This window comes from Coregonus clupeaformis, chromosome 13 (genome assembly GCF_020615455.1).
Source record: "Coregonus clupeaformis isolate EN_2021a chromosome 13, ASM2061545v1, whole genome shotgun sequence".
Classification (NCBI taxonomy): domain Eukaryota; kingdom Metazoa; phylum Chordata; class Actinopteri; order Salmoniformes; family Salmonidae; genus Coregonus; species Coregonus clupeaformis.
Genome location: NC_059204.1, coordinates 11221461 through 11245106, shown reverse-complemented (window position 1 = coordinate 11245106; position 23646 = coordinate 11221461). Strand labels below are relative to the sequence as shown.

The 23646-nt window shown below is 43.4% G+C and overlaps 1 protein-coding gene across 1 annotated transcript in view; it reads right to left on the bottom strand.

Annotated features, from left to right (window-relative positions):
- The window catches only part of spns3 (spinster homolog 3 (Drosophila)), a 29121-nt gene extending 17287 nt beyond the window's left edge, over positions 1-11834 (bottom strand). Inside the window, exon 1 of the mRNA XM_041893479.1 lies at positions 11688-11834. Coding sequence (XP_041749413.1) covers positions 11688-11726 — 39 coding nt within the window. The 5' untranslated portion in view covers positions 11727-11834. The remainder of the gene's footprint in view (positions 1-11687) is intronic.
- Between the last annotated feature and the right edge of the window lie 11812 nt (positions 11835-23646).

The window sequence follows — 23646 nt, the reverse complement described above, 5'->3', positions numbered from 1 at the left end:
GGCACAATCTGAGGGGTGGGGCGAACCGTAACAACTCCCAAATTCATAGATGGAGCTATAGATAAAACTACATGTTTTGCAGATTGAGAAAGACTATTGTTTTACCACATGTATTCACAGATACCACTGGTAAAAATCAAGAGTGTGTATGTGACGTCTACAGGTATGAGTGTAGCTAATCTCAGTTAACCCAGGCCAAATGTCCCCTCACCCTTCCAAAATTCAAAAGATGCTAACACCTGCGAAATCATGATTTGTCCAAATAACCAGTGACGAAAAAAAAAACGAAACGCTGGAACTAATGCTGCTCGTTAGCCCACACATCCCATTCCTTCCTGACAGATTCTACGGTACAAGTTATGTTTACGTAGATCTGTCCACAAGGTATTAGTCTACCATACTCTGGCCCTCAAACTAATTTAAGATGAAATCTCAGTCATAATTGAGTTACTGGAAATAGAGTGAGAAAGTAAACAGCAACATCTAGGAGACTGATTCAGGGGGCGTGGCTTCTCATTCTGCCCTGCTTACTTTGCAATTCGTATGATTAAACAATATGTTACGAATTGCAATTCATACAATATGTTACGAATTGCAATTTGTTGTCGCAAACATTAGCTAGGTGGCTAACGCTAATATTAGCTAGCTCTAGGGGTTAGGGGTTAAGGTTAGGAGTTAAGTTAAAGGGTTAAGGTAAGGGTTAGCTAACATGCTAAGTAGTTGCAAAGAAGCTAAAAAGTAGTAAGTAGTTGCAAAGTTGCTAATTAGCTCAAATGCAAAAGTTGCAAAGTTGCTAATTAGCTCAAATGCAAAAGTTGCAAAGTTGCTAATTAGCTCAAATGCAAAAGTTGTCCGTGATGAGATTCTAACACGCAACCTTTGGGTTGCTAGATGTTCGCGTTATACACCCACCCATCCACCGTGACTAACCACCCTACTTTTCGTTTTTGACTTAAGTAACCTTCTGTCTTATGTAACAATACAATTAAGCAATAAATCCCGAGGGGTTATGTTGTACGGCCAATATACCACGGCTAAGGGCTGTTCTTATGCATGACACAAAGCGGAATGCCTGGATACAGCGCTTAGCCGTGATATATTGGCCATTACAACAAACCCCCGAGGTACCTTATTGCTATTATAAACTGGTTACCAAAGTCATTTTTTGTCATACCCATGGTATACGGTCTGATATACCACGGCTTTCAGCCAATCAGCATTCAGGGCTTGAACCACATAGTTTATAATACGTAACATATCATACTAATTTGAGTGTCCCGGATTTACGTTTACTATGTTACGTGTAGTCTATGAGACCAGGCTGATCCACTTTGACCAACCACCCTAAAGTAACCTTCCATTTCATGTAACCATACCAAACTTAACATATCATACTCATTTAAGTGTCCCGGATGAACATTTACTATTTCACTTCTAGTTTATGAGACCAGGCTGCAGTCTCTGGTCGGTCTTTAAGAGGGCAGTGCACAGACCTTTCAGGGGGCAGGTGCTCAAAATGAAAGATGCTCTCTGTCTTTCTGCCTCTCCCTGCTGCGCGTATCAGCCAACAAGACCGTATATTGATGAAGATCAAGTGTTATTCAAATGTTATGCTGCTGTGGCAGCACTGTTGATATTTAATTTGATTTACTTTATTTTAAAGTAGGTAGCTAGCTACACACATTCGGTGACCGCATCTCTCAAGCCATGCATGTTTGGATAACGGGGCAATCTCCATACAGGGCAGATCAACCAGTGCAACCAACGGACAGGGTGGGGGGTGGCGAACTTGACAATGACTTGCGGGCAGTGGGTTCCGAACAACAATTACTAAAAATGTATTTTTAAAAAAACATTTGGGGGGGAAATTACACCACCACCCACCCAAAACGGCACTTTGGAGACTGGAAGGGAAAGGGGCATGTGATCTGTCAGGTAGGGCCCTATCTGTGCACGGTCTTTAACCACCAGTGAAGACAAGTGTTCAAAGTCCAGTATTAAAATAGTCCCGTGTAGCTCAGTTGGTAGAGCATGGCATTTGCAATGCCAGGGTTGTGGGTTCGATTCCCACAGGGGACCAGTATGAAAAAAATAATAATAAACTGTATGCACTCACTAACTGTAAGTTGCTCTGGATAAGAGCGTCTGCTGAATGACTCAAATGTAAAATCGTAGTCACTTCAGACACCTTCTCCTGTCCAAAATCCTCAGTAATTTTCCCCCTGAATTCAAACTACTCTGTTCTTCCACCTTTTTTTAAACTATTCTGTTCTTCCACCTTTTTAAACTACTCTGTTCCAGTCACGGTGCGTGGGTAAAATCACTGGGGAAGCCAGTCGACTCACCCTACTCATCTCCTTCATGTTGACGAAACAGTCTATGTCATACAGTACACCCTTTTATTTGTTTTTCCTAGGCTACCTGGCTAAAATGCTTTCTCACTAGCCTAACTTCCACTCATGGGCAACGTTAGCTAGTTAACATTAGCTTTCTACATCTAGCTACAGTACATATCCTCTCAGGACAGGGGGCACAACAATGTATGAATTAATGGTTGGATCAGAATCGCCGTTATGATCACTGGCCTGTACGGACAATTAAGTAAAACCACAAGTCCAAATCCCGATCTCCATCCATGGCTAATTTAGGAAAGGGCCAATTTTAGCTAGCTAGCCACCGGAGGACAACAACACAACGAGATGCAACAATTCAAGTTGTTTTTTGTTAACGACGTATGCTCTCAAAGCGATTTGATAGAAGATGCCAAATCCAAACTGGCTTCCCCCTAGACATTTATTTTTTATTTTTTAGCTAGGACCATTCACAGTTGAGTTCGCTCAGTTTAGCTCAATGCTGATTGGCACAATTTTGTATACTTTTTCTGTCAAGGGAGGCCAAATGTTCGCTGGCTTTCCTTGCATTCAATGCTACGGGCGGCAACAATGTCCTACTCGTTTGGATCAGACAGTAGCAGATAAATGGCCTACACGTAGAGAGACAGAGGGGGCGCTGTTTCGCTCGCTGGGATGCTTTCTCCTGTGAGATACATTCAGCCTCTTACGAATTGAAAGAAAATTATGAAACACAGAGAGATAAAAGATAAATTATTTAATGTTCTTTTTTTTTTCTTCTTTTTTTTGGGGAAGCCTGGCATCCCTTGGCGACCATGAATACACGCCACTGCTCTGTTCATTATTTGACTCTTATTATCTATCCTAATGCCTAGTCACTTTACCCTGCCTTCATGTACATATCTACCTCAAATACCTTATTGTTATCTATCCTGATGCCTAGTCACTTTACCCTGCCTTCATGTACATATCTACCTCAAATACCTTATTGTTATCTATCCTGATGCCTAGTCACTTTACCCTGCCTTCATGTACATATCTACCTCAAATACCTTATTATTATATATCCTGATGTCTAGTCACTTTACCCTGCCTTCATGTACATATCTACCTCAAATACCTTATTATTATCTATCCTGATGTCTAGTCACTTTACCCTGCCTTCATGTACATATCTACCTCAAATACCTTATTTTTATCTATCCTGATGCCTAGTCACTTTACCCTGCCTTCATGTACATATCTACCTCAAATACCTTATTATTATCTATCCTGATGCCTAGTCACTTTACCCTGCCTTCATGTACATATATACAGTGGGGGAAAAAAGTATTTAGTCAGCCACCAATTGTGCAAGTTCTCCCACTTAAAAAGATGAGAGAGGCCTGTAATTTTCATCATAGGTACACGTCAACTATGACAGACAAATTGAATTTTTTTTTCTCCAGAAAATCACATTATAGGATTTTTAATGAATTTATTTGCAAATTATGGTGGAAAATAAGTATTTGGTCACCTACAAACAAGCAAGATTTCTGGCTCTCACAGACCTGTAACTTCTTCTTTAAGAGGCTCCTCTGTCCTCCACTCGTTACCTGTATTAATGGCACCTGTTTGAACTTGTTATCAGTATAAAAGACACCTGTCCACAACCTCAAACAGTCACACTCCAAACTCCACTATGGCCAAGACCAAAGAGCTGTCAAAGGACACCAGAAACAAAATTGTAGACCTGCACCAGGCTGGGAAGACTGAATCTGCAATAGGTAAGCAGCTTGGTTTGAAGAAATCAACTGTGGGAGCAATTATTAGGAAATGGAAGACATACAAGACCACTGATAATCTCCCTCGATCTGGGGCTCCACGCAAGATCTCACCCCGTGGGGTCAAAATGATCACAAGAATGGTGAGCAAAAATCCCAGAACCACACGGGGGGACCTAGTGAATGACCTGCAGAGAGCTGGGACCAAAGTGACAAAGCCTACCATCAGTAACACACTACGCCGCCAGGGACACAAATCCTGCAGTGCCAGACGTGTCCCCCTGCTTAAGCCAGTACATGTCCAGGCCCGTCTGAAGTTTGCTAGAGTGCATTTGGATGATCCAGAAGAGGATTGGGAGAATGTCAGATGAAACCAAAATATAACTTTTTGGTAAAAACTCAACTCGTCGTGTTTGGAGGACAAAGAATGCTGAGTTGCATCCAAAGAACACCATACCTACTGTGAAGCATGGGGGTGGAAACATCATGCTTTGGGGCTGTTTTTCTGCAAAGGGACCAGGACGACTAATCTGTGTAAAGGAAAGAATGAATGGGGCCATGTATCGTGAGATTTTGAGTGAAAACCTCCTTCCATCAGCAAGGGCATTGAAGATGAAACGTGGCTGGGTCTTTCAGCATGACAATGATCCCAAACACACCGCCCGGGCAACGAAGGAGTGGCTTCGTAAAAAGCATTTCAACGTCCTGGAGTGGCCTAGCCAGTCTCCAGATCTCAACCCCATAGAAAATCTTTGGAGGGAGTTGAAAGTCTGTGTTGCCCAGCGACAGCCCCAAAACATCACTGCTCTAGAGGAGATCTGCATGGAGGAATGGGCCAAAATACCAGCAACAGTGTGTGAAAACCTTGTGAAGACTTACAGAAAACGTTTGACCTGTGTCATTGCCAACAAAGGGTATATAACAAAGTATTGAGAAACTTTTGTTATTGACCAAATACTTATTTTCCACCATAATTTGCAAATAAATTCATTAAAAATCCTACAATGTGATTTTCTGGATTTTTTTTTCTCATTTTGTCTGTCATAGTTGACGTGTACCTATGATGAAAATTACAGGCCTCTCTCATCTTTTTAAGTGGGAGAACTTGCACAATTGGTGGCTGACTAAATACTTTTTTTCTCCACTGTACCTCAAATACCTTATTATTATCTATCCTGATGTCTAGTCACTTTACCCTGCCTTCATGTACATATCTACCTCAAATACCTTATTTTTATCTATCCTGATGCCTAGTCACTTTACCCTGCCTTCATGTACATATCTACCTCAAATACCTTATTATTATCTATCCTGATGCCTAGTCACTTTACCCTGCCTTCATGTACATACAGTGGGGAGAACAAGTATTTGATACACTGCCAATTTTGCAGGTTTTCCTACTTACAAAGCATGTAGAGGTCTGTAATGTTTATCATAGGTACAGTTCAACTGTGAGAGACGGAATCTAAAACAAAAATCCAGAAAATCACATTGTATGATTTTTAAGTAATTAATATGCATTTTATTGCATGACATAAGTATTTGATACATCAGAAAAGCAGAACTTAATATTTGGTACAGAAAAATTTGTTTGCAATTACAGAGATCATACATTTCCTGTAGGTCTTGACCAGGTTTGCACACACTGCAGCAGGGATTTTGGCCCACTCCTCCATACAGACCTTCTCCAGATCCTTCAGGTTTTGGGGCTGTCGCTGGGCAATACAGACTTTCAGCTCCCTCCAAAGATTTTCTATTGGGTTCAGGTCTGGAGACTGGCTAGGCCACTCCAGGACCTTGAGATGCTTCTTACGGAGCCACTCCTTAGTTGCCCTGGCTGTGTGTTTCGGGTCGTTGTCATGCTGGAAGACCCAGCCACGACCCATCTTCAATGCTCTTACTGAGGGAAGGAGGTTGTTGGCCAAGATCTCGCGATACATGGCCCCATCCATCCTCCCCTCAATACCGTGCAGTCGTTCTGTCCCCTTTGCAGAAAAGCATCCCCAAAGAATGATGTTTCCACCTCCATGCTTCACGGTTGGGATGGTGTTCTTGGGGTTGTACTCATCCTTCTTCTTCCTCCAAACACGGCGAGTGGAGTTTAGACCAAAAAGCTCTATTTTTGTCTCATCAGACCACATGACCTTCTCCCATTCCTCCTCTGGATCATCCAGATGGTCATTGGCAAACTTCAGACTGGCCTGGACATGCGCTGGCTTGAGCAGGGGGACCTTGCGTGCGCTGCAGGATTTTAATCCATGACGGCGTAGTGTGTTACCAATGGTTTTCTTTGAGACTGTGGTCCCAGCTCTCTTCAGGTCATTGACCAGGTCCTGCCGTGTAGTTCTGGGCTGATCCCTCACCTTCCTCATGATCATTGATGCCCCACGAGGTGAGATCTTGCATGGAGCCCCAGACGAGGGTGATTGACCGTCATCTTGAACTTCTTCAATTTTCTAATAATTGCGCCAACAGTTGTTGCCTTCTCACCAAGCTGCTTGCCTATTGTCCTGTAGCCCATCCCAGCCTTTTGCAGGTCTACAATTTTATCCCTGATGTCCTTACACAGCTCTCTGGTCTTGGCCATTGTGGAGAGGTTGGAGTCTGTTTGATTGAGTGTGTGGACAGGTGTCTTTTATACAGGTAACGAGTTCAAACAGGTGCAGTTAATACAGGTAATGAGTGGAGAACAGGAGGGCTTCTTAAAGAAAAACTAACAGGTCTGTGAGAGCCAGAATTCTTACTGGTTGGTAGGTGATCAAATACTTATGTCATGCAATAAAATGCAAATTAATTACTTAAAAATCATACAATGTGATTTTCTGGATTTTTGTTTTGATTCCGTCTCTCACAGTTGAAGTGTACCTATGATAAAAATTACAGACCTCTACATGCTTTGTAAGTAGGAAAACCTGCAAAATTGGCAGTGTATCAAATACAGTGTATCAAATACTACTCATCTAACTAGCTAGCTTGTATCTACCTCAAATACCTCTTACTCATTGATATGGCTACTGGTAAGTCTACACCTGTTGTATTCAGCGCATGTAACAAATACAATTTGAATCTCACCAAAAACAACAATGTCAAATCAAATCAAATTTACATTTACATTTACGTCATTTAGCAGACGCTCTTATCCAGAGCGACTTACAAATCAAATTTTATTGGCCACATGCGCCGAATACAACAGGTGCAGACATTACAGTGAAATGCTTACTTACAGCCCTTAACCAACAGTGCATTTATTTTTTAATAAAAAAGTAAAATAAAACAACAACAAAAAAGTGTTGAGAAAAAAGAGCAGAAGTAAAATAAAATAACAGTAGGGAGGCTATATATACAGGGGGGTACCGGTGCAGAGTCAATGTGCGGGGGCACCGGCTAGTTGAGGTAGTTGAAGTAATATGTACATGTGGGTAGAGTTAAAGTGACTATGCATAAATAATTAACAGAGTAGCAGCAGCGTAAAAAGGTGGGGTGGGGGGGCAGTGCAAATTGTCCGGGCAGCCATGATTAGCTGTTCAGGATTTGTATGGCTTGGGGGTAGAAGCTGTTGAGAAGTCTTTTGGACCTAGACTTGGCACTCCGGTACCGCTTGCCGTGCGGTAGCAGAGAGAACAGTCTATGACTAGGGTGGCTGGAGTCTTTGACAATTTTGAGGGCCTTCCTCTGACACCACCTGGTATAGAGGTCCTGGGTGGCAGGAAGCTTGGCCCCAGTGATGTACTGGGCCGTACGCACTACCCTCTGTAGTGCCTTGCGGTCGGAGGCCAAGGAGTTGCCATACCAGGCGGTGATGCAACCAGTCAGGATGCTCTCGATGGTGCAGTTGTAGAATTTTTTGAGGATCTGAGGACCCATGCCGAATCTTTTCAGTCTCCTGAGGGGGAATAGGCTTTGTCGTGCCCTCTTCACGACTGTCTTGGTGTGTTTGGACCATGATAGTTCGCTGGTGATGCGGACACCAAGGAACTTGAAGCTCTCAACCTGTTCCATTACAGCCCCGTCGATGAGAATGGGGGCGTGCTCAGTCCTCTTTTTTTTCCTGTAGTCCACAATCATCTCCTTTGTCTTGGTCACGTTGAGGGAGAGGTTGTTATCCTGGCACCACACGGCCAGGTCTCTGACCTCCTCCCTATAGGCTGTCTCATCGTTGTCGGTGATCAGGCCTACCACTGTTGTGTCGTCTGCAAACTTAATGATGGTGTTGGAGTTGTGCCTGGCCATGCAGTCATGGGTGAACAGGGAGTACAGGAGGGGACTGAGCACGCACCCCTGAGGGGCCCCCATGTTGAGGATCAGTGTGGCAGATGTGTTGTTACCTACCCTTACCACCTGGGGGCGGCCCGTCAGGAAGTCCAGGATCCAGTTGCAGAGGGAGGTGTTTAGTCCCAGGATCCTTAGCTTAGTGATGAGCTTTGAGGGCACTATGGTGTTGAATGCTGAGCTGTAGTCAATGAATAGCATTCTCACGTAGGTGTTCCTCTTGTCCAGGTGGGAAAGGGCAGTGTGGAGTGCAATAGAGATTGCATAATCTGTGGATCTGTTGGGGCGGTATGCAAATTGGAGTGGGTCTAGGGTTTCTGGGATAATGCTGTTGATGTGAGCCATGACCAGCCTTTCAAAGCACTTCATGGCTACAGACATCAGTGCTACGGGTCGGTAGTCATTTAGGCAGGTTATCTTAGAGTCCTTGGGCACGGGGACTATGGTGGTCTGCTTGAAACATGTTGGTATTACAGACTCAGTCAGGGACATGTTGAAAATGTCAGTGAAGACACTTGCCAGTTGGTCAGCACATGCTCGGAGTACACGTCCTGGTAATCCGTCTGGCCCTGCGGCCTTGTGAATGTTGACCTGCTTAAAAGTCTTACTCACATCGGCTACGGAGAGCGTGATCACATAGTCATCCGGAACAGCTGGACCACCCACACAGACAGTGTGGTGAAGAAGGTACAACAGAGCCTCTTCAACCTCAGGAGCCTAAAGAAATCTGTCTTGGCACCTAAAACCCTCACAAACTTTTACAGATGCACATTTGAGAGCATCCTGTCAGGCTGTATCACCACATGGTACGGAAACTGCACTGCCTGCAACCGCAGGGCTCTCCAGAGGGTGGTGCGGTCTGCAGAACACATTACAGGGGGGCAAACTACCCGCCCTCCAGGACACCTACAGCGCCCGATGTCAAAGGAAGGCCAAAAAGATCATCAATCACCCGTGCCTGTTCACCCCACTATCATCCAGAAGGCAAGGTCAGTACAGGTGCATCAATGCTGAGACCGAGAGACTGAAAAACAGCTTCTATCTCAAGGCCATCAGACTGTTAAACAGCCATCACTAGCACATCAGAGGCTGCTGCCTATAGACATCTGACCACTTTTTTATTAACCGAGTCACTGGTGCTTCCTGCTTTAGTTTTTGCTTATAAGCAGGAATCAGGAGGATAGAGTTATGGTCAGATTTGCCAAATGGAGGGCAAGGGAGAGCTTTGTATGAATCTCTGTGTGTGGAGTAAAGGTGGTCTAGAGTTTTTTTTCCTCTGGTTGCACATTTAACATGCTGGTAGAAATTAGGTAGAACGGATTTAAGTTTCCCTTAAATTCATTAGACACTTCCATTTTTGTCAAAGCCAAAATACATTTATCTTGTTTGAGGAAACACTTTGCAAATCACCCTTGTGATACAGACCATTCAGAATAGTGGGAACTAATTTTAAACACTGTAAACCGGATCCATGTGGTTGTTAGATGAAGGGGAAGGAAGAATACTTTAGCAGTCCTCTACAGGGGGGCCAGTATGAAAATACAAAAATAAAGTATGCACTCACTACAGGTAAGTCGCTCTGGATTAGAGCGTCTGCTAAATGATGTAAATGTAAATGTACAGTATGTCTCAATGTACAATAGTATTTGGCTGCTTCATTGTAGTTGTCTCAACGTTCTACAGATAACCCAGCCTCCTCCTGGGTTTCTGGCAAAGCAGCAACAATACTTACATCACTATGTCATTCAAGACACAATGTTTGTTATTAAACTGGTAATTTAGGTTGTAACAATGGTGGTCAGAGTTCAAAACTGTTCATGTTTAACTTTTAAGTGTTTGTTATAGATGTTTCTAGGCTGATAGCCTCTGAATATAGTAGGAGATATGATTGATGGGATTTCCTCTGTGTTTCAAGCTATTGATTTAGAGAATGTAAACAGAAGGCTCTGTTAGGCCTAATGGTAGGATGTACTTAGACCTCGATTCAATCAAAAATGGTATTCAAAAGAATCTGGCGCAAGACATCATTATGTTAATCTTGATGTCCTCAAAGTACTAGCTACTTCAACACTTCCGTGATTTGCAAATGAAATACATTGACATATTACTAATATTGACATAGTTCACTAATATCATACTGTGTGTTATAAAATATGCAATATAATCACACATTTTTATGCTTTTTAAAAAAACGCTGGCTGCAGTGGTTGTTTACGTCAACAGTAGCAGTAAAGTCCGAGAGAATCTGTCAGGTCAATAGCAACAATCCAGCGATTATGGGTGCAGCTTCTTCCCAGAGCAACAGACTACAATACAATGGCATTGTGCAGACATAAACACATCGACAACTGGGCCATTGTGGAAAAAGTATCCAATTGTCATACTTGAGTAAAAGTAAAGATACCTTAATCGAAAATGACTCAAGTAAAAGTGAACATCACCCAGTAAAATACTACTTGAGTAAAAGTCTAAAAGTATTTGGGTTTTAAATATACTTAGGTATCAAAAGTAAATGGAATTGCTAAAATGTACTTAAGTATCAAAAGGAAAAGTATAAATCATTTCAAATTCCATATATTAAGCAAACCAGACGGCACCATTTTCTTGTGTTTTTTTACGGAGAGCCAGTGGCAGACTACAACATTCAGACATCATTTACAAACGAAGCATTTGTGTTTAGTGAGTCCGCCAGATCAGAGGCAGTAGGGATGGTCCTCTGTAGTTCAATTGGTAGAGCACGGCGCTTGTAACGCCAGGGTACTGGGTTCGATCCCCGACCCATACGTAAAAATATATGCACACATGACTGTAAGTCGCTTTGGATAAAAGTGTCTGCTAAATGGCATATTATTATTATGACCTGGGATGTTCTCTTGATAACTGCTTGAATATGACAATTGTCCTGTCCTGCTAAGCATTGAAAATGTAACGACTACTTTTGGGTGTCATGAAAAATGTATGGAGTAAAAAAGTACATTGTTTTCTTTAGGAATGTAGTGAAGTAAAAGGTGTCAAAAATAGAAATAGTAAAGTACAGATACCCCAAAAAATTACTTAAGTAGTACTTTCAAGTATTTTTACTTAAGTACTTTACACCACTGCAACTGGGTATGTTTTTTAAACTTGATATAGCCTACACACACGGACATCGGTTCTGTAGTTAGAAGATCATTTACTTTTGGGTTTGCTTGACATGACAGGTCAAAAGCGCAGTTGTAGAACTCAGCGTAATCGCAACGTCAACAGTAGGCTACTTTAACCCGTACAATCAGACTGAATTAAAAATAAATCAAATACATCTTACATTTTGGTTGATGAAGTCTTGAAATCTTGGACAGGTCATTCCATGTTGTTTTGAGTGACGATGGGGGAGTCCCAGTGTGTCTCCAGGGCTGAGACAGAGACAGACAACCTGCAGGAAATCCTCCTCAGGCTCTAACGGTAATATGCTGCTGGGATATTACGTTAGCACAGAGGCCAGCCCCCTCTGGGTTGGTCATATGCAATCACACTGTTCCTCACTGTAATGCAATGTTGAAAACAAGCCAACGGCCATTTTCGAAACTAACACATTGCCATATCTTACTGCACTCTACATAAAATACTCAATGTTAAGATCCAACAGCTCATAAATGGTATATTACCAGGTGCCAAACACAAGGTAATCATGAAGTTCAAAAAAGCCTGTTGCCATTCAACTTGCATATAATGCTTTAGGCTACTTCAACATATAAGTCGAGTGGACTAGTTGTGCATTCAAAATGTTAAGCTTTCAGAGTCCTCAAAATACAGAATGTTCTTGGACCAAACACTAAGGGACACACCAGAATTTGGAATACCTCTACACAGCCCAGATATCCTAACTGACTTAACTTTATATACACTGTAAAGCAGTTACCAGGACAACATAACAGGAATTATGTAACTTTGAAATTACATTTCACAGAGACAGTGCTGCTGTTGTTTGGATCCTTTGGCACAACTGTGAAGTTGTCTAAAATATATGGTATGTTGTTCACTGCTACTGGACATCCATCAGAGCATGGTTCCTCTCTAGGTTTCTCCTTAATAATATGCCATTTAGCAGACGCTTTTATCCCGGGGATCGAACCCACTACCCTGGCGTTACAAGCGCCGTGCTCTACCAGCTGAGCTACAGATGACCGTCTAGGGAGTTTATTCTAGCCAACTGCTTCTGCATTGGTTGTTCTTTAGGGTTTTATGTTGGGTATCTGTAAAGCACTTTGTGACAACTGCTGATGAAAAAAAAAAAAAAGGGCTTTATAAAAATACATTTGATTGATTAGGTAGAAAAGGAAAAAAGTTTATTCTCATTTACTAAATTCCTAGTGGTGCCCCTAAAATGCTTGATAATCCAGGTGAAATAAAGATGTGTAACATCTAAATAAACCACAACTACTGTATGCCCATTTACGGAAACAGTATCATCAAAATCAACCAAAGTTTATTACATGATTCCGGTTTACTAGTTTTAAACAGGTTTAGGCCTACAGTAAAACATATTGACTAAGAACACAAATATCTCAGTTGTCACTTTCTAAAGCGCTACAGTGTTTTCACAGAGACTATAGTTGCTGACCGATTTTTTTAAAACGTTGCTGAAAATGTGTTGGGAGGGCACTCTCAATAGGCCCTTTTCACGATGACGTCATCTAACTTCCGCCTTTCCGCGTAGCAGGTTAACTTCACTTCCGTTCGCCCGTAACCTGAGACTTCTCAACGAAAATACAACTGTTGACCACTAACTAGCAAGCTAGCTACTTGCTACTATGTAGTTGGGCTCAAAATCAATGGGAAATTTAAAGTTGTAACCTTCAATAGGCAACTGAGGAAACTCACTGGCACCAGGGTGTTTAATAATATCTCTACTTAATTCTAGAGGGCACTGGTAAGAAAGCACAGACCCAAATGGCACAGGGCCAAATTTAGAGTCCACCAAATTAAGGCCCTCAAGCCCGTGCAGCAATTTGCAAATCCCTGGTTGTGGACGGATGTCTTTCAGTTTCTCAGCACTGGCCATGACGTGAGGATCCGGAATAGGCCCTGGCATGAAAGTGAGATATGTCAAGTTTAGATTTCATTAAATGCCACCTTATCTTTTTCACTAAAAAAGACAACCACACTCATCCAGTCTCGTACATGCTTCTAATACAAATAAAAAATATCCACTGAAAGTCTATATAAAAGTAACAAATAATAATCACTTTTATGTTTGTATTATTTTAGAAATGCACTAAAGTCTTTGTGCTCTAGTACAGGCGGGGGCTCATTCAGACTCACCATCATAGGCTCGGTACAGTGTGCACTTCACACCAGCTCTGACACTTGTTTTTTTCTTAGCCGCTGGTTTACACACCGCCATATCATTGGTGGCCTCTGGTACAATTCCCTGTGATATAATAATGATGAACAATACATTGTCAAAAGTCAATACAAACTGCAAAGTTCTGCATCAGTGTAACAAATAATGTCTGACCTGTGTCCTAGGCCGGTGCCAGGTCTGCAGTGCGCTGGTGCATGACAGAGGCAATGGCACTGTCTTAAAGCCCATGGTAACATAGTGAGCACTTTGAAAAGAAGTGCTACTATGTGATTACATAGTGCTTTCCCAGCAGAGCAGGAACATGACATGTGATTGAGTACCACAGGAACCTCTGCAGAGTCTAGTGTAACCTGTTCATAGAGACATAACAATTAGTGCTGTACTTACAAAACATTTTTTTCATGCTTTTCATTATAAACTACTGTACACAATTTTCAAAACCCAATTTCTTTTTTTTAATTAAGAAAAATTGGCTGTTCTGAAACCTTTGACAAGTAGTGCCAACACTTATCGAAAATTTGAACATTTTGAGTTATCACAGAATCTTTCCCAGTCTTTATTGCCGTCAACAACCCACATCGGTTTGTAAGAATTTCATTGTGTATTAAGTTTAATGATACAAAATCAGAGCTCAGACTGAGAAACAAACTGATCCACAGTGGAACTTTGTGGAATCATTCTTATTAAATCTGCAACCGCAGCAAAACACAACAAAAAGAAAACTTATCTATCTTAACCTATCTTATCATAATGTTAGAGAACTGTTTATCTGAGAAACCTGAAGCCGATGAGCCTCCTCATTTTTTCTTCATGGACCTGTAACATCGCCCTCTCACTGTCACCTCACCGTTAACTACACTTGAGACTGTTTCAATACAGTGATTGGGAGAAAGGGCGCAGCATTAGCCATTAATACATTACTGACTCTTATCTTACGGTCGATACAAACAGCAGTAATATTAAAAAGAGGCTGCAAAACAGAAACTTCGTCAGCTCATAACCTTCGCTAGCATAGGGCTAATTTAAGCTAAATAAAGATAAACACGTACCTTCATAATCAAACAGGTAACCTTCAACGAAGAACTTGTAGCCTTTATCAAGCTTCGATCTTGAAGTAAGGGACCACTTGTCAGCAAGTCGTTCTACGTCGTTAAGTCGTATTGGTGGCAGATGTGAAAGGGACTGGGTGAACTCCATAATGATGTGCTACTAGCTAAGCGTTCCTAAGCGACACCGGATGTAAACATAACCTGCATCGCGGCAGAACGGAAGTTGTCTGACGTCACGTGAAAAGGGCCTATAAACTGCTCAGACCCAAAACCCATAAAATCCTCGACAAACACGACATAATCTGCAACCAATTTTTGAACACATTCTACCACACAACAAACCGTTAACTGGCTCTGAAACAAACCACACTGCCCATAAACAGACGTCAGGAAATTCAGGCAAACTACTTTCATACATGTTTTATAACTTTTACATTTTCACCACCAATTAATCCCCTGGGAAACATGGACCGAAACTATATTATTTTTCTTCCTCCTTCTTCTGTGGGTTTTATGGCAGACTACAACCCAAAAAGGTGCATTGCTGCCACCAACTGGACGGGTTGAAATCAAAACAAGGTAAAAAAAAGAAAATCCATACGTGATAGGGAAACTAACTTAATCCACCCAAATAAAAATAGTACATTGACAAAACAAAACAAAACTCCCACTTCTTCCTTCATTCTAATCTCCATACCTCCCTTCTCTGGTACGGCTTGTGACAATATTCCATGTAACTCCTTCGCCGAGAAATCTTTCAGCCCCAGGAACCTCTCCGCCACTTCCACAATGATTTCTATCTTCCTGGACCTTCTCTCCACCTTGGCAGTGCCATTTATCTCCATAGCTATAAAGGCCACAAAGTCCACCTTCTTAACCTTTAAAATGTCAGGATCCTGCTGGTGAAAGGCAACCCCTGCAGCGAAGGCCTATCCACCACCATGGACTCTTCAGGAGCACCATTCAAACCCTCAACCCTTTTAACAGCTGCTGCATATGATATGCTCTGGATAGCCCTGACTTTGGACACCTCATTCTCTTTCACCCCTGTGGGGCATTCAAAAGACGTGGCTTTATGGTTCCCACCACAATTGCAACATGTCACATTTTCATCACTTTTATAACACATATGATCATTTCCACAACTTGGACATCTCAGCTTCTCCCTTCTGCAAACACTTGAAACATGACCAAAAGCTTTACAATGATCACACTGCATTGGTCTTGGGATAGACACTCTGACTGTAGTTAACATACCCAAACTGCACTTGAGTAAGGAGAGACTCCATATCAAAAACAAAAGAACAGAGACTTCACTTTTTCTTAATTCAACACCCGATTCAATCAATTACTCCAGGAATATTTTTTCATCTCTTCAACATCTACTTCCCACGAGAATCAAGATATAAACCCCTTGAGTGGTGCCCTGTTCCTAAGAGACACACACAACACTTGCAAATTTAGCAAATCGGGTGAGACGCAACACACGTTTCTTCTGATCCTCAGAAGCACAAAAAATCTAAACCAGCCCGCCTCTCGAGATCCTCACAGCCTTCACTCTACCCAGCACTCTCTCCACCAGTTTCGATATCTCAAATGGATTCCTCAAGATTGGTAATTCGATCAACTGCTCCTCATTTACAAACCGTATTCCTACAAGATACGAAGTGACATTCTCATCACTACACTCTACTTTGCTCCGTTTTCCTTTCTTTTGGACAATTTTCCAATTCTCCCTGATTCTACCGCCATTAGATTCAGAATCCACTTCATCATCCGCTTCCGCCATTTTTCTCCGACCGACGTTCAACGCATGAAAAAGTCGTCCGCTCCCCCAAAACGTTCCTCTCTGTTCGCAGTTCTTCTTCTTCGATGAGGTTTAACGGCGGTTGGCATCCAATAAATGTTGCATTACCGCCACCTACCTGACTGGAGTATAACTCCCTTATACTTTGCTTAAAACATTTTTAAAAAACACTACACTCACAAATAATAACAATAAAAATAAATAATAATAATAACTACCATACTCCACTATTTAAATCTATTTCTTCCTACTTCAGGCCAACAGCCTGAAAGGATGGGACACCACCACTTAACACACTCTGTAACTCTTCTGATGTCAAGTCTAGCACACCCAAATACCTCTATTTTCCGCGACTTACGTTCCATTCCTGAGGTACAGTTGATAACCATTGCTATAAATGCCAAAAATCCAATCTTACTGAAACATTTATCACTTGTTGGTTTATCCCTCTGTACTGGTACAGATCTACTACTCACACCACTCCTCTCAGGATCCCTTCCCCTTCAACCATCTTCCTCTACTTTCTTCACTGCCTCAGTATATGCACTACTCTAACCCTGGAAATCTCAACCTGACTCTCTCGCACCGGACATTTTGGATCCCCAACCACATGGGCACCCCTACAATTAACACATACCACTACTTTCCCCAATGCTACACATTCCTTTGTCTCATGCCCTTCTGCACACTTCTCACACCTAGGAACCTCCCTCCTACACACTGCTGTCACATGCCCATAAGCTTGAAACCTGTAACAACGTAATGTATTCGGCAAAAAAGCTCATACCGGATAACTTATATATCCTAACATCACTTTGTCGAGCAAAGACTCAACATCAAAACTCAAAAGAACAGACAATGACTCTTCTGTTTCTCCACTCACATCAGCCTGTCTGCGTCACACCAAATGACGAGCATCACAAACACCGGGAATCTTACCCTTCAGTTGGTCAGCTTTCACATTTACCACTACCCCAGTAATCACTCCTTTCAATGGCGCCCTTTTCTTGAGAGCAAAACAATTCACATCTCTTGCCCCCATTCGTTTAACACAGAGCGCCTGCTCCCTCTTACCAGCAGAAACACAAACAATTATCACTAGACCACTTCTGGTTACCCTCACCAATTCCACAGCACCCAACTCTGTTTTCACCCACCCTGAAACACACAAATGGATCAGCCAAAAGGCAAGGGTCCACTTTTTACAAAAACTTCACTCCTACTGTCACAGAATTATCTTTATCCTGACCCTCGGCGCAAACCTTGGGCTCCGAGAACTTCACCACACCTACCACCTCTGATACTTCCCCCTCATTCACTTCCATTTCTCCTCCTGTCTTCAACTCACTCTACTTACACTTTCTACCATTCTTGTTTAACAAACCATCTCCCTTTTTTCCCGCCATTTTCAACTGACTCAAGCTCACCCTCTTCCGCCCTCTCTCAGACCTCCTCTGCCTCTCTTTATTCCAAGTATAACTCTACTTATGATAGTACTGCACTTCTCCTGACATACAGTGCCTTGCAAAAGTATTCATCCCCCTTGGCGTTTTTCCTATTTTGTTGCATTACAACCTGTAATTTAAATTGATTTTTATTTGGATTTCATGTAATGGACATATACAAAATAGTCCAAATTGGTGAAGTGAAATGAAAAAAATAACTTGTTTCAAATAATTCAAAAAAATAAATTACGGAAAAGTGGTGCGTGCATATGTATTCACACTCTTTGCTATGAAGCCCTAAATAAGATCTGGTGCAACCAATTACCTTCAGAAGTCACATAATTAGTTAAATAAAGTCCACTTGTGTGCAATCTAAGTGTCACATGATCGGTCAAATGATCTCAGTATATATACACCTGTTCTGAAAGGCCCCAGAGTCTGCAACACCACTAAGCAAGGGGTACCACCAAGCAAGCGGCACCATGAAGACCAAGGAGCTCTCCAAATAGGTCAGGGACAAAGTTGTGGAGAAGTACAGATCATGGTTGGGTTATAAAAAAATATCAGAAACTTTGAACATCCCACGGAGCACCATTAAAAATGGAAAGAATATGGCACCACAACAAACCTGCCAAGAGAGGGCCGCCCATCAAAACTCACGGACCAGGCAAGGAGGGCATTAATCAGAGAGGCAACAAAGAGACCAAAGTTAACCCTGAAGGAGCTGCAAAGCTCAACAGCGGAGATTGGAGTATCTGTCCATAGGACCACTTTAAGCCGTACACTCCACAGAGCTGGGCTTTACGGAAGAGTGGCCAGAAAAAAGCCATTGCTTAAAGAAAAAAATAAGCAAACACGTTTGGGGTTCGCAAAACGGTTTTGTTATATTTCAGTCTTCTGTTTTTGATTTGTCATTATGGGGTGTTGTGTGGATATTGAAATCCATTTTAGAATAAGGCTGTAACGTAATAAAATGCAGAAAAAATAAAGGGGTCTGAATACTTTCCGAAAGCACTGTAAGTCTTAACGATGGATGTGGTACAATAGTTGATGGTGGTAGAGGGGTTACATCCTGCCTGAACCTCACACTGGCTTCTAACTCTATTGCATCTATCCGTGAATGTAACGTAATGAATGATTCTACTGTTGGAAGTGATAATTTCCTGATTTCGTGCACCATGAACTTTGATGTTACTTTTCCAGATAGGGTACCATTCAGAAGATGGTGCTTTCATAAAGCAGACTGGGAAAAGTTTGGTGACCATTGCTTAAAGTCTGGTGGAGAGTTATCTTTAGAGAGGCCGGTTGATGTACCGTTGAAGTTGGAAGTTTACATACACTTAGGTTGGAGTCGTTAAAACTCGTTTTTCAACCGCTACACACATTTCTTGTTAACAAACTATAGTTTTGGCAAGTCGGTTAGGACATCTACTTTGTGCATGACACAAGTAATTTTTCCAACAATTGTTTACAGACAGATTATTTCACTTATAATTCACTGTATCACAATTCCAGTGGGGCAGAAGTTTACATACACTAAATTGACTGTGCCTTTAAACAGCTTGGAAAATTCCAGAAATTATGTCATGGCTTTAGAAGCTTCTGATAGGCTAATTGACATCATTTGAGTCAATTGGAGGTGTACCTGTGGATGTATTTCAAGGCCTACCTTCAAACTCAGTGCCTCTTTGCTTGACATCATGGGAAAATCAAAAGAAATCAGCCAAGTCCTCAGAAAAGAAATTGTAGACCTCCACAAGTCTGGTTCATCCTTGGGAGCAATTTCCAAATGCCTGAAGGTACCACGTTCATCTGTACAAACAATAGTACGCAAGTATAAACACCACAGAACCACGCAGATGTCATACCGCTCAGGAAGGAGACGCATTCTGTCTCCTAGAGATGAGCGTACTTTGGTGCGAAAAGTGCAAATCAATCCCAGAACAACAGCAAAGGACCTTGTGAAGATGCTGGAGGAAACAGGTACAAAAGTATCTATATCCACAGTAAAATGAGTCCTATATCGACATAACCTGAAAGGCCGCGCAGCAAGGAAGAAGCCACTACTCCAAAACCTCCATAAAAAAGCCAGACTACAGTTTGCAGCTGCACATGGGGACAAAGATCGTACTTTTTGGGGGTTGCTTGCAAGCGGAAGAACACCATCCCAACCGTGAAGCACAGGGGTGGCAGCATCATTTACATTTACATTTTACATTTACGTCATTTAGCAGACGCTCTTATCCAGAGCGACTTACAGTTAGTGAATACATATTTTTTTATACTGGCCCCCCGTGGGAATCGAACCCACAACCCTGGCGTTGCAAACGCCATGCTCTATCAACTGAGCTACATCCCATTCCCTCCCCTACCCTGGACGACGCTGGGCCAATTGTGCGCCGCCCATGAGTCTCCCGGTCGCGGCCGGCTGCGACAGAGCCTGGATTCGAACCAGGATCTCTAGTGGCACAGTTAGCACTGCAATGCGGTGCCTTAGACCACTGCGCCACCATGCTGTGGGGGTGCTTTGCTGCAGGAGGGACTGGTGCACTTCACAAAATAGATGGCATCATGAGGAAGGAAAATTATGTGGATATATTGAAGCAACATCTCAAGACATCAGTCAGGAAGTTAAAGCTTGGTCGCAAATGGGTCTTCCAAATGGACAATGACATTTACATTTACGTCATTTAGCAGACGCTCTTATCCAGAGCGACTTACAAATTGGTGCATTCACCTTATAGCCAGTGGGATAACCACTTTACACATTTTTATTTTATTTATATTTTATAATTTTTTATCTTATTTTTTTAATGTATTTTCTTTTTGGGGTAGGATTACTTTATCCTATCCCAGGTATTCCTTAAAGAGGTGGGGTTTCAAATGTCTCCGGAAGGTGGTGAGTGACTCCGCTGTCCTGGCGTCGTGAGGGAGCTTGTTCCACCATTGGGGTGCCAGAGCAGCGAACAGTTTTGACTGGGCTGAGCGGGAACTGTGCTTCAGCAGAGGTAGGGGAGCCAGCAGGCCAGAGGTGGATGAACGCAATGCCCTCGTTTGGGTGTAGGGACTGATCAGAGCCTGAAGGTACGGAGGTGCCGTTCCCCTCACAGCTCCGTAGGCAAGCACCATGGTCTTGTAGCAGATGCGAGCTTCAACTGGAAGCCAGTGGAGTGTGCGGAGGAGCGGAGTGACGTGAGAGAACTTGGGAAAGTTGAACATCAGACGGGCTGCGGCATTCTGGATGAGTTGTAGGGGTTTAATGGCACAGGCAGGGAGCCCAGCCAACAGCGAGTTGCAGTAATCCAGACGGGAGATGACAAGTGCCTGGATTAGGACCTGTGCCGCTTCCTGTGTAAGGCAGGGTCGTACTCTCCGAATGTTGTAGAGCATGAACCTACAGGATCGGGTCACCGCCTTGATGTTAGCGGAGAACGACAGGGTGTTGTCCAGGGTCACGCCAAGGTTCTTTGAACTCTGGGAGGAGGACACAATGGAGTTGTAAACCGTGATGGCGAGATCATGGAGCAGGCAGTCCTTCCCCAGGAGGAAGAGCAGCTCCGTCTTGCCAAGGTTCAGCTTGAGGTGGTGATCCGTCATCCATACTGATATGTCTGCCAGACATGCAGAGATGCGATTCGCCACCTGGTTATCAGAAGGGGGAAAGGAGAAGATTAGTTGTGTGTCGTCTGCGTAGCAATGATAGGAGAGGCCATGTGAGGATATGACAGAGCCAAGTGACTTGGTGTATAGAGAGAATAGGAGAGGGCCTAGAACTGAGCCCTGGGGGACACCAGTGGTGAGAGCACGTGGTGCGGAGACAGATTCTCGCCACGCCACCTGGTAGGAGCGACCTGTCAGGTAGGACGCAATCCAAGAGTGAGCAGCGCCGGAGATGCCCAACTCGGAGAGGGTGGAGAGGAGGATCTGATGGTTCACAGTATCAAAGGCAGCGGATAGGTCTTGAAGGATAAGAGCAGAGGAGAGAGAGTTAGCTTTAGCAGTGCGGAGAGCCTCCGTGACACAGAGAAGAGCAGTCTCAGTTGAATGACCAGTCTTCAAACATGACTGGTTTGGATCAAGAAGGTCATTCTGAGAGAGATAGCAGGAGAGTTGGCTAGAGACGGCATGCTCAAGAGTTTTGGAGAGAAAAGAAAGAAGGGATACTGGTCTGTAGTTGTTGACATCGGAGGGATCGAGTGTAGGTTTTTTGAGGAGGGGTGCAACTCTCGCTCTCTTGAAGACGGAAGGAACATGGCCAGCAGTCAAGGATGAGTTGATGAGCGAGGTGAAGTAAGGGAGAAGGTCTCCGGGAATGGTCTGGAGAAGAGAGGAGGGGATAGGGTCAAGCGGGCAGGTGCTTGGGCGGCCAGCCGTCACAAGTCGCAAGATTTTATCTGGAGAGAGAGGGGAGAAAGAAGTCAAAGCATAGGGTAGGGCAGTGTGAGCAGGACTAGCAGTGTCATTTGACTTAATAAATGAGGATCGGATGTCGTCAACCTTCTTTTCAAAATGGTTGACGTAATTCATCCACAGAGAGGGAGGAGGGAGGAGGGAGGGGGAGGAGGAGGAGGATTCAGCAGGGAGGAGAAGGTGGCAAAGAGCTTCCTAGGGTTAGAGGCAGAGGCTTGAAATTTAGAGTGGTAGAAAGTGGCTTTAGCAACGGAAACAGAGGAAGAGTATGTAGAGAGGAGGGAGTGAAAAGATGTCCGCAGGGAGTCTAGTTTTCCTCCATTTCAGCTCGGCTGCCCGGAGCCCACTTCTGTGAGCTCGCAATGAGTCGTCAAGCCACGGACAATGAGTCAAAAGATGCAGAAAGGGAGGAGAGGACGGTTGAGGAGGTAGAATCAGGAGATCGGAGGGAGAAGGATTTAGCAGAGGGAAGAGATGACAGGATGGAAGAGGAGAGTAGCGGGAGAGAGAGCGCGAAGGTTGCGACGGCACATTACCATCTGAGTAGGGGCAGAGTGAGTAGTGTTGGAGGAGAGCGAGAGAGAAAAGGATACAAAGTAGTGGTCGGAGACTTGGAGGGGAGTTGCAGTGAGATTAGTAGAAGAACAGCATCTAGTAAAGATGAGGTCAAGCGTATTGCCTGCCTTGTGAGTAGGGGGGGACGGTGAGAGGGTGAGGTCAAAAGAGGAAAGGAGTGGAAAGAAGGAGGCAGAGAGAAATGAGTCAAAGGCAGACGTAGGGAGGTTAAAGTCACCCAGAACTGTGAGGGGTGAGCCATCCTCAGGAAAGGAACTTATCAAGGCGTCAAGCTCATTGATGAACTCTCCAAGGGAACCTGGAGGGCGATAAATGACAAGGATGTTAAGCTTGAATGGGCTAGTGACTGTGACAGCATGGAATTCAAATGAGGAGATAGACAGATGGGTCAGGGGGAAAAGAGAGAATGTCCACTTGGGAGAGATGAGGATTCCTGTGCCACCGCCGCGCTGACCAGAAGCTCTCGGGGTATGCGAGAACACATGGTCAGACGAGGAGAGAGCAGTAGGAGTAGCAGTGTTTTCTGTGATCTTCCATGTTTCCGTCAGCGCCAAGAAGTCGAGGGACTGGAGGGTAACATAGGCTGGGATGAACTCTGCCTTGTTGGCCGCAGAACGGCAGTTCCAGAGGCT